The sequence below is a fragment of the Salvelinus fontinalis genome, chromosome 20 (assembly GCF_029448725.1).
Source record: "Salvelinus fontinalis isolate EN_2023a chromosome 20, ASM2944872v1, whole genome shotgun sequence".
In the NCBI taxonomy this organism is placed as follows: Eukaryota; Metazoa; Chordata; class Actinopteri; order Salmoniformes; family Salmonidae; genus Salvelinus; species Salvelinus fontinalis.
The window spans coordinates 3,485,588-3,497,819 of NC_074684.1; the positions used below are offsets into that span (position 1 = coordinate 3,485,588).

General features: G+C 45.2%; 1 protein-coding gene across 4 annotated transcripts in view; it reads right to left on the reverse strand.

The window, feature by feature from the left end:
- Positions 1 to 12,232, reverse strand: part of adgb (androglobin) — a 105,968-nt gene that overhangs the window by 23,737 nt on the left and 69,999 nt on the right. For 3 of the 4 annotated variants that reach the window (XM_055872124.1, XM_055872123.1, XM_055872120.1), the window contains 5 exons: positions 12,105 to 12,232; positions 9,767 to 9,911; positions 9,556 to 9,681; positions 3,254 to 3,347; positions 135 to 266 (listed from right to left, as the gene is read on the reverse strand). The exon at positions 12,105 to 12,232 is cut by the window's right edge and continues 40 nt beyond it. In XM_055872124.1, coding sequence (XP_055728099.1) covers positions 135 to 266; positions 3,254 to 3,347; positions 9,556 to 9,681; positions 9,767 to 9,911; positions 12,105 to 12,232 — 625 coding nt within the window. The remainder of the gene's footprint in view (positions 1 to 134; positions 267 to 3,253; positions 3,348 to 9,555; positions 9,682 to 9,766; positions 9,912 to 12,104) is intronic. The other variant, XM_055872122.1, reaches the window with a different exon arrangement.

Here is a 12,232-nt window from a genome sequence, read left to right on the forward strand (position 1 = left end):
GAAGTTTTACTACCACATAAAAAACATTAACAATGGAGCATCATGGGGGTGTTAGCAAAACATTTTACATTCATATATAACATGATTCAGTGCTTTGTCCGTGTGTTGTGTGAGTATGTGTGTGTGTTTTCGACCTGAAGACCAGTAGCCAGGAGTTGGCCAGTTCCGGCAGAGGGACAGAGTAGTCAGTGAACGTGATTCTGGTCCACTCATCCTCCTGGCAGGGGTACAGTTCAGCTGTCCTCTCATCGTTACTGACGATGTACCTGGACAATAAAGACACAACAACCTTGACTACCAGGAAAATGAGGTGCTGCATATGGGGGCGAGGTCTACACCAATAGATGCATAAAGAGAGGACGAGATCACTGCCCTTCCAAGCAGAAAGGCAGTACCTGCTCTTAGCGTGAAACTGAGAAAAATGGCTTTTATTTACCTTAGTTTCACAGTAACTTTATGCAGTTACTTTTAACATGACCCCCATTTTCTCCAAAACACAATACGAGGCAGGATACTTGTCCACCTGATTAAGCATGTATTTAATGTATCAAAAATACATTAACTCATTTTCAACCAAATGAGCAGTTACTGCCTTTTTGCTTGATAGGGCAGATCAGGGGCCCGATGTATGAAGTGTCTCAGAGTAGGAGTGCTGATCTAGGATCAGGTCCCCCCCATGTCCATGTTGTCTTATTCAGTGTGATCTAAAAAGTGAAACTGATCCTAAAATCAGCAGTCCTACTCTGAGACACTTGATACATGCGGCCCTAAAACTCCTGGGGGGGGGGGGGGGGGGATAACTTTTATGTCGAGAGGGCTGAGAGTTACTATATGACAGTGTAACCTCACTTTGTCAACTTCACTCAAAGAGTTTAGAGTTGACAAAGACGGGGGTTTGTCTGTGTTTGGTGAGACGAGCACCCGAGAGGTTATAAGTGAGTAAGAGTTACAAGGTGCGGAGATGGACACACATCATGTTAGAAGTGGAGGATTATTCTTGATTTGTACCAGGGTGACCCAATGCCTTCAGACTGTACATTCCCTGTCCGAAGCCTGTCACTGGGCTCAACAGACTTGGGGGGGGGGATCACAGAGAGAGGGTCACACAAACAGAGAATGATGTGTTAAACAGAATATGAGGCAGATACATCTGCCCAGAATTCTCTCAGATATGATACTGAACTAACAGGTATAATCAATGTGTGAAACAGGTCATGTGCAAAATCTTTTATGAGCTCTCCAGAAGAATACAGTTACATGTATTAGTTACAATGATGTGTTATCATTGTAATATTTCTTCATCACACCACACCACCGTGGTCATTTTATTTAAGCGCAGTATACTACGGGGAGCTTCTCTTTGGGTTTACAAGGCTAAGGAGAGTGAAAACACTTCACAGCTCTGACTCTGTACTGGGGGCTTCCATTGATCCGTGAGATCTGACTTACACACAAACAGAGGCATGTCGTACACGCGGCACACACACACACCCCTCACCCTCAGGCGGCGGATCATTCAGGAGACTCGAAGAGCCGAATGGAGCAGAGAGAGGATTAACAGCAGATGGTACCACCAGGAGACGATGGAACACAATGTGGAAAACTACTCACCTCCCCTCTACCGTGAGGCTGAGCCATGGCTATAGGACTCACTGAGGAGGACAGGGACAGACTCTGGGCACGCATGGAAAGAGGCTAAATGAATTGCCTCAATGGACCTAGCTGGCACAATGTCATAACAGTGTGCCAAGCCATATTGTTGTACGTACCCAACAATGCACTGTAATGGAAAACGGTAAATTATACAACCATTTTGGGTGTTATCAACAGTAAAATACTCTGAAACGTTTACTGCAGCATTCTGCAAATTATGGTGCACTATGGGAAAATGTTATGGATGGGGAAAGACTTTCTGCATTCTGAATGGTACTTTAATTACACGCAACAGAATACAGTACCGTGACCATTAGTGGGTGCACTGTATTGCTGTTTCTGGCTAATTAACATATTTTGAGGGGTGCCTTGTAAGAGGCTGTGTTTGTTGCACTCATGAGTGAGAATGCTGCACCAATGTATCTATCTGGATATAGTGCCCCATGTCCTTTTGGCAGACGTCAAGATTGACGTCGATGACTTCGGAAAATGCTTTCAAAACCGGCCACTAGGGGCAGCATTACCATCAAGTAAGCATGGGTAAGGGATCATAAAGGTTGTGTGTTCGATACTTTTTGGGGTGGGAGTTTTAACCTTATCCCAAACCTTCATGCTTACCTTAACCATTTGGAATGAGTGCCTAAACATAATGTTTTAAACCTATCCCAAACCTTAATCCATACCTTAATGGGATACTTTGAGATTTTGACAATGAGGCCCTTTATCTACATCCCCAGAGTCAGATGAACTCGTGGATACCATTTTTAATGTCTCTGCGTGTAGTTTGAAGGAAGTTGCTATCCTAGCGCGAGAGCAATTGCTAACCAGCGTTAGTGCAATGACTGCAAGTCTATGAGTAACGCTAAATGACTACAAGTCTATGAGTAACGCTAATGACTGCAAATCTATGGGTACTTGCAATCATTGCACTAACACTAGAAATTTGAAATTGGAGAAATGGAATGATATAGAGCAGTAGGAGCAACAAAAACACTTAGGAAAGTGATGTTTGGAGCAAATTGAAATTTGCCGTTTCGAGGAAGTGGATGAACATCTATTTCTGCAGTGAGACTGTGAGTCTGGTGTGCCCTGTAGTTGCTGCCAGTTTGGATGCCTTTGTCAAGGCCTCTAGAAGTGCAAGTGATATAAAACAGAAACTATTCACTAATATCTATCAGCCAACCTGTTCGAAACAATCCCTTGTAATTACAGTAAATATTTTGAAATTACAAACCTCTCCCCTCAATTAATTGAATGCATTCACCCATTAATTCATTCCAATTACGGCAGCATACTTTGTTACAGTATAATACAGTACATTTTACGGTATTGTAATGTATGTCATTACGCAGTACCTGCTTCGATACCATATTTATATTACAGAAGGTGTACTGAAATATGAAAAACATATTGCCACCGAGCTGCCTGTAAGCTACTGTGAAATTCACAGTATCCCCTTTACAGGAAGAAAACACCAGCATGCAGTGTGTTGGCTAAATTAGATGTGTCATGTGTGCGTGTGCTGTGTGAGATTGGGTTTTGGTGTTGTGTGCTCGGCTGTGAATGTGTGCGATGTTGAGCTAGCTGATTAATCATTTACCTCAATAAAGACACTGCGTGTTTCTCTGCGTCCGATTCCACACTAGCCCACATCTCCTGAAGTGTCTTTGAGGCACTGAGATTCTCCTTTGTGCCTAGATAATACATATAAAACACACACACACCACGCTCAGTTAAATAGCAGCGGACATACATAAAAGATGAAAGACATTCGCCTTGAAGCCAAAGACATGAACACATTGTTACAATACGACGAGGGAGAGTGCCAGATGCATTTTTTGGTGACGAAAGAGAGAGAAAAAAAGACATTCAAACATCAAATTCACTGTGACACTCACCTCCAACCCTGTTACACTAGCCATGTACTGGATCAATTCATAAAATATGTCATTCTTCATACTGTATCTCCTGGCTATGCTACTGAGGTGTGTGCGCCTCCGTGAGAAAGTCTCAATGACAGGCATTTGTCATCTTCTCCAAATCAACAGAAATGATAAAGTAATCTTGTAGAGCGATGGCTGTTTGTGACAGACAGGGCATCTGAGGTAGTTAATGATAAAAAAAAACTGACAGAGTGGCCTGTAATGAACCTGAGACATCAGTTGTTGGTGTCAATATTTTTCATGTGTTCCTAAAGTGCTTTGAGGCATGCGGTGGGTTTAAAATGTAAGTCTTGGAAATACAGAGACTGGAATAGCCATCATGATAAATATGGTATCTAGATATTGGGGGGGGGGGGGGGCTCTATACCAAAACAAATTAGTTTCGTGAACAACCAGTGTGGTGTACCAGTGATGGAATCTGTGTGTGTCGTCCTAATGACAAGTCTGTGAGTGTAGTGTAACAAGGAGGGGAGTTTGGCGAGTACTGGAATCTCATCTCTCATGTCTCTGCTCCAGGCCTTAGTATTGTGTTCTGACAGGCTGGACAGGACAGAGTAACCCTCAAGCCCTGGCAATAAATAGAGTCTGTTCATGTCCCTCACCTAAAAAACAAAATATCCCAATCCCTCTCTATCGCTCTCCATCCTCCACCCCCCCCCCTCCCTGCTCTCCCTCAACTCGTAAACATGTCACAACAGAGCTGTTTGGATGTTCGAGGGGGTGCAGGTGGGTGGGTCGATGTGTGTGTGCATGAATGGGTGTGTGTGTTGTCCTGTCCCCCCCCCACCTCACCTGTCAGGGTGTATTAGTGAGAGTGGCAGACTCATCGATAAGTTTCTATTTCAGCCCAGAGTCCCGAAGATAGGGCACAGGGCTAACTCTTAGCAGAGAGAGAGAGAAAGAGAGAGAGAGAGAGAGAGAGAGAGAGAATAATAAGATGACGCCGATGGAGAAGGTCCAACCTGACTTTTCTATTTTGTGACTTTTTTCGTGTTTATCCTTCATTTGTTTGTACAGAAAGCTCACACCATTATCACAGCCAAGTACATTTGAATTATAAATCGACAGCTACTAACTTTAACCTCAATTTCAGCTCCTACTTCAACTCCGACTCAGCTTTTCCCTTGTTTACACCGGACCCTACTCCATTGTTCGGGTTACCGGAGTGCTGGCACTCCCCTCCATTTTACTGGCCAATGTCCAGTCACTTGAGAACAAGATGGATGAGCTCTGTTTGAGAGATTCCTACCAACGGGACGTGAAAAACTGTAATATTCTATGCTTTTCTGAAACTTGGCTGACGGGCGATGGACGGGCGATACTCAAGGGTTTCTCCATGCATTGTCACAACCGGAAAGGGGACTCAGGTAAAACCAAAAGGGGGAGGTGTGCCTCATTGTAAACAACAACTGGTGCGCTGCTTCAAGTGTGAAGGAAGTCTCAAGCTTTTGCTCCTGAACTAGAATATCTCATGGGAAATTGCAGATGTTTTTATCTGTAATAATTACTGCTGTCTACATCCTACCACAAAACGAGAATGGCAACAAGCAGGCACTCAACTAGCTGTACAGGGCCATAAACAAACGAGAAACCGCTCACCCAGAGGAAGTGTTTCTAGTGGCTGTTTCTAGGACTTTAACTCCTGAAATTCTGTTTATCCCACTTTTACCAAGAGGCTCTGAACCACTTTTAATTAAGGCCTTCCCTATCCCTCCCTTCTGCAAATCAGATCATGACTCCACCCTCCTGCTTCCTGTTTACAAGCAAAAACTCAAACAGGACGTACCAGAGACGTGTTCAATACGGAAGTGGTCTGATGAAGCGGACGCTAAGCTACAAGACTGCTTCGCTAGCACAGACCAGAGTATGTTCAGGGATTCATCAGGTAACATTGAGGAGTTTACCACATCAGTCATGGGTTTCATCACTGAGTGCATTGATGAAGTCATCCCCACAGTGACCATACTGTACATATGTACCCTGACAAACAAAAAAGCTATGGATTACCGCGTTCAATGAACGGGACACGGACATGGATGATTACAAGAAAGCCTGCTTACGACCCTGACGAACCATCAAACATGGAAAATGTCAATATAGGACTAATATTGAATCTTACTACACCGGTTCCGATGCGGTAGGGTTTGCAGACTATTACAAACTAAAGGAAAACCCAGCCGTGAGTTGTCCAGTGACGAAAATCTCCCAGACCGAGGCAAACACTGAGCCAGACATGAGAGCCCCTGCTGTCCCGGACAACTGTGTGATCTTGCTCTCCATGGCCGATGTGAGTAAGACTTTTAAACAGGTTAAAACGTCTCTGGGATATGTGGGACGCTAGCTCGCCAACAGCCAGTGAAATTGCAGGGCGCCAAATTCAAACAACAGAAAACTCATAATTAAAATTCCTCAAGCATTATAGTGTGTGTTAATCAAGTGTTAATCCAGCCACAGTGTCTGATTTCAAAAAGGCTTTACGGCGAAAGCACACCATGCAATTATGTTAGGTCAGCGCCTAGCCACAGAAAACCATACAGCCATTTTCCAACCAAGGAGAGGTGTCAAAAAAGACAGAAATAGCATTAAAATTAAATCACTTACCTTTGATGATCTTCATCTGATGGCACTCCCAGGTCTCCATGTTAGACAATAAATGTTTGTTTTGTTCGATAAAGTTCATCTTTATGTCCAAATGCCTCCTTTTCGTTTGCGAGTTTAGTCCAGTAATGAAAAGTCAAAAAAGTTCCATTAAAGTTCGTAGAAACATGTCAAACGATGTATATAATCAATCTTTGGGATGTTTTTATCATAAATCTTCAATAATATTCCAACCGGACAATTCCGCTGTCATTAGAAAGGAAAGGGAACGAGCGTCACGCTCACGGCCACGCACGAGACTAAACTAAAGGCTTTCAGCCTGACCACTTGTTGAAAGAGCTCTTATTCTCTCCCCTTTCACAATAGAAGCCTGAAACAACTTCTGAAGATTGTTGACATCTACTGGAAGCCTTAGGAAGTGCAATCTGACCCCATAGCCACAGGATATTGGATAGGCAAAAACTACAAACCTCAGATTTCCCACTTTCTGGTTGGATTTTTCTCAAGTTTTTGCCTGCCATATGAGTTCTGTTATACTCACAGACATTATTTGAACAGTTTTGGAAACTTTAGAGTGTTTTCTATTATATGCATATACTAGCTTCTGGGCCTGAGTAACAGGCAGTTTACTCTGGGCACCTTTTTCATCCAACCTACTTAATACTGCCCCCCGTTCCCAAAGAAGTTAACACTCGCAAGGCCGCTGGGCCAGACAGAGTACCAGGACGCATTCTCAGAGTATGCTCAGGCCAGCTGTCAAGTATCTTCACATAATTTCCAACATCTCCTTGTCCCAGTCTGTAATCCCAACATGTTTGAAGCAGACCACCAATGTGTTTGTTCCTAAGAACTCGAAGGTAACCAGCCTAAATGACTATCGTCCCGTAGCACTCACATCTGTAACCAAGAAATGCTGTCACATCAACACCATCATCCCAGACACCACTCCAATTTTGCTACTGTTATTTTTCACTGTCTTTTTACTGTTGTTTTTATTTCTTTATTTACCAATTGTTCACCTAATACCTTTTTTGGACTGTTGGTTAGAGCCTGTAAGTAAGCATTTCCCTGTAAGGTTCTACACCTGTTGTATTTGGCACACGTGACAAATAAACTTTGATTTGAATTCTCATACCGCCCCAACAGATCCACAGATGACGCAATTTCTATAGCACTCCACACTGCTCTTTCCCACCTGGAGAAATACCTATGTGAGAATGCTGTGCATTGACTACAGCTCAGCCTCAAAGCTCATCACCAAGCTCGGGACCCTGGGACTGAACACCTTCTGCAACTGAATCCTGGACTTTCTGACGGCCGCCTCCAGGTGATAAGGGTAGGTAACAACACATCTGCCACGCTGACCCTCAACACTGCGGCCCCTCAGGGGTGTGTGTTTAGTCCCCTCCTGTACTCCACGTTCACCCAAGACTGTATGGCTATGCATCACTTCAACACATTCATCTAGTTTGCTGACTACACAGTGGTGGTAGGCCTGATCACCGACGACGATGAGACAGCCTACAGGGATGAGGTCAGAGACCTGGCAGTGCAGTGCCAGGACAACAACCTCTGCCTCAAAGTCAGCAAGACAAAGGAGCTGATCGTGGACTACAGGAAACAGAGGGGCGAGGATACCCCATCCACATCGACAAGGCTGTAGTGGAGCGGGTTGATAGCGTCAAGTTCCTTGACTTAATATGTTTCTCTCACACCAGCACAGTTATGAAGAAGGAGGCTGACAAGATTTGGAATGGCCCTGAAAAAGTTATACAGCTGCACCATTGAGAGCATCTTGACTGGCTGCATCACTGTGTGGTATGGCAACTGCACCGCCCTTGATCACAAGGCGCTACAGAGGGCGGTGGAGATGGCACAGTACATCACTGGGGCCGAGCTGCCTGCCATCCAGGTCCTCTATACCAGGCGGTGTTAGAGGAAGGGCCTGTAAATTGTCAAAGACCCTAGCCACCGAAGCTATAGACTGTTCACTCTGCTACGGCACGGCAAGCGGTACCGGAGCGCCAACCTGGGGCCAAAAGGCACCTGAACAACTTCATACCCCCAAAGCCATATGATTACTGAAAAGTTAATCAAATGACTACCCAGACTATTAACTTTACCCTTTTTTGCACGGACTCTCTTACACTGACTCCATGCACATTTATTAGACTCACACACACTCACACATACTTACACTGACACTCCAACACACACACACGCTACATATACGCTCACACACACAAAACACACCTACATATTGACGCCACACACACACACTTTCACAGACTCAACAGAAGCTGCTGCTAGTCTGTTTATTATCTATACTGATTGCTAAGTCACTTTTACGCCTACCTACATGTACATATTACCTCAGCTACCTCGTACCCCCAGCACATTGACTCGGCAGCGTTACTCCCAGTATATAGACTCGTTATTGGTATTTAGTGTTACTATTTTTATTTCCTAATTTTCTTAATTTCTAACTCGACATTGTTGAGAAAGCACTCGTAAGTAAGCATTTCACGGTAAAGTCTACACCTGTTATATTCGGTGCATGTGACAAATAACGTTTTTTCTTTTTGTTGACAAATACGGAGAAACAGAGAAAAAGAAAATAAGAAAGAAAGGGAGGAAGGGAGAGAGAGGGAGAAAGGCAATGAGCCCTGTGGCAGTGATGGAGTGGGCAGGGCTGCCAGGAGAGGAGGGAGGGGGGGATCGGCCAGAAGCAGAGGGAGTGAGCTGGAACAGCCAGAGTGACCTTTACACCTCATATACGGCGAAACAGAAAAAGAGAGAGGGAGAGAGAGAGGGTGAGAGAGGGTGAGAGAGGGAGAGAGGGAGAGAGAGGGAGAGAGAGCGTGAGAGAGAGGGATAGAGAGGGTGAGGGAGGGTGAGAGAGGGTGAGAGAGAGAGAGAGAGCAATGAGGGTAGAGACGTTTATCTGGCAAAGATACACAAACTGCCAGATCAACATCGCTCTTACCAACAATCACATGCCTTTAACTCACCTTTCACTCATTAGACAAGCAACAGTCAAACTGTTACAAACCAGTTAAAAGGTCTGGATAACATCCCTCTCTTTCTAACTGAGAATCCATTCTTCCTCTCTTCAACTCAATGAGCAGATCTATCTATAGCAAAGAATGTATCTAATTGTGCTCTGATTGTACCTTGTAAAATTGTCCCTGAGGCCATTGGAAAATGTAATTGAATAACATTGAGAAGTTTGATTGTGAGTGTGAGGCCGTAATAATCCATTATTACCTGGTTTGGTAACATTGAAGGTGAGGACAGTATTAACCCATTATTACCTGGTACAGTAGCGTTGAGGGTGAGGACAGCATTAACCCATTATTACCTGGTTTAGTAGAATTGAGGATCTCGCGGACTAGATGTCCCTTGAAGCCGGCCTGGAGGATCCTGGCTGCCTGGATTTCCTGCTCGGTGGGCTTCCTGCTGCCCCAGCCCTCTGGTGCCTCACAATCTGTACAACACACAATGATACACACAATAGTTACACATACACTTACATTCTTGCTTGAGAAAAAAAAGATAATCCACACAAACACCTGAACCTGTGGGGGACAGTCCCCTTGTCTCGCTGGTGGAGAGCGAGGGGTCGTTGGTAAGGGCCTGGACAGCAAACAGCTCCTCTGCTGACAGCTTCCTGTCCAGAGCAACGCAGATCATGTGACACACCGCTTCATTAAACACCTGCACAGAGAGGAGTGGGGGAGTTCAGTGCGTGCACTAAGAGAGAGAGAGAGAGTGTGCATGTGTGTGTGTGCAGGGCCGGCTTACTGACCAGGCACTCAGGGCACATTCCCCCGGGGTCCCCGACCCCAGATAGCATATGAAGTTTCAAGTTCTCTTTCGTATCACCCGAGATTCCTAAATGTTGGAAAGCTGCCGCGGTCATCCCCCTCTTCAAAGGGGGTGACACTCTAGACCCAAACTGTTACAGACCTATATCCATCCTGCCCTAACTTTGAAAGACAAGGTAACAAACAGATCACTGACCATTTTGAATCCCACCATACCTTCTCCGCTGTGCAATCTGGTTTCCGAGTTGGTCACGGGTGCACCTCAGCCCCGCTCAAGTTACTAAACGATATCATAACCACCATCAATAAAAGACAAAACTGTGCAGCCGTCTTCATCGACCTGGCCAAGGCTTTCGACTCCGTCAATCACCGTATTCTTATCGGCAGACTCAACAGCCTTGATTTCTCAAATGACTGCCTCGCCTGATTCATCAACTACATATCAGATAGAGTTCAGTGTGTCAAATCGGAGGGCCTGTTGTCCGGACCTCTGGCAGTCTCTATGGGGGTACCACAGGGTTTAGTTCTCGGGCCGACTCCTTTCTCTGAATATATCAACGATTTCACTCTTGCTGCGGGTGATTCCTTGATCCACCTCTATGCAGACGACACCATTCTGTATATATCTGGCCCTTCTTTGGACACTGTGTTAGCAAACCTGCAATACAACACTCCTTCCGTAGCCTCCAAATGCTCTTAAACGCTAGTAAAACCAAATGCATGCTCTTCAACCGATCGCTGCCCGCACCCGCCCGCCCGACTAGCGTCACTACTCCGGACGGTTCTGACCTTGAATATGTGGACAACTACAAATACCTATGTGTCTGGCTAGAATGTAAACTCTCCATCCAGAGTTACAGCAAGCATCTCCAATCCAAAAATTAAATCCAAAATTGGCTTCCTATTTCGCAACACAGCCTCCTTCACTCACGCTGCCAAACATACCCTGGTAAAACTGACTATCCTACCGATCCTCGACGATGTCATTTACAAAATAGCCTCCAACACTCCATTCAGCAAACTGGATGCAGTCTATCACAGTGCCATCCGTTTTGTCACCAAAGCCCCATATACCACCCACCACTGCGACCTGTATACTCTTGTCGGCTGACCCTCGCTACATATTCGTCGCCAGACCCACTGGCTCCAGGTCATCTATAAGTCTTTGCTAGGTAAAGCGGTGCCTTATCTCAGCTCACTGGTCACCATAACAACACCCACCCGTAGCACGCGCTCCAGCAGGTATATCTCACTGATCATCCCCAAAGCCAACACCTCTTTTGGCCACCTCTCCTTCCAGTTCTCTGCTGCCAATGACTGGAACAAATTGCAAAAATCGCTGAAGTTGGAGACTTATATCTCCCTCACTAACTTTAAGCATCAGCTATCTGAGCAGCTTACCGATCGCTGCAGCTGCAGCCATCTGTAAATAGCCTATCCAACTACCTACTTCATCCCCATATTGTTTTTATTTACTTTTTTTGCGCTTTTGCCACCAGTATTTCTATTTGCACATCATTATATGCACATCTATCACTCCAGTGTTAATTTGCTAAATTGTAATTACTTTGCTACTATGGCCTATTTATTGCTTTACCTCCTTACGCCATTTGCACACACTGTATATAGACTTTTTCTATTGTGTTATTGACTGTACGTTTGTTTATTCCATGTGTAACTCTGTGTTGTTGTTTGTGTCGCACTGCTTTGCTTTATCTTGGCCAGGTTGCAGTTGTAAATGAGAACTTGTTCTCAACTGGCCTACCCGGTTATATAAAGGTGTGTGTGTCCAGTGTTAGTGTCAGTGTGTGTGTGTGTGTGTGTGTGTGTGTGTGTGTGTGTCCAGCGTTAGTGTCAGTGTGTCCCCAGTGTCAGTGTGTGTGTGTGTGTGTGTCAGTGTGTGTCCAGTGTTAGTGTCGAGTGTGTCTAGTGTTAGTGTCGAGTGTGTCCAGTGTCAGTGTGTGTCCAGTGTCAGTGTGTGTGTGTGTGTGTGTGTGTGTGTGTGTGTGTGTGTGTGTGTGTGTGTGTGTGTGTGTGTGTGTGTGTGTGTGTGTGTGTGTGTGTATATATATATGTGTCCTACCCTCTGGTGGTCTCGGAGCCCTCCGACAGTGCTGAGCTGAGCGGGACAGTGGGTGTCCCCCAGGGCCCTGGTGGCTGCTGGGAGCTCCAGCTCATCTGAGAAGGAGCTGACCACTCTGCCCAGTGCCC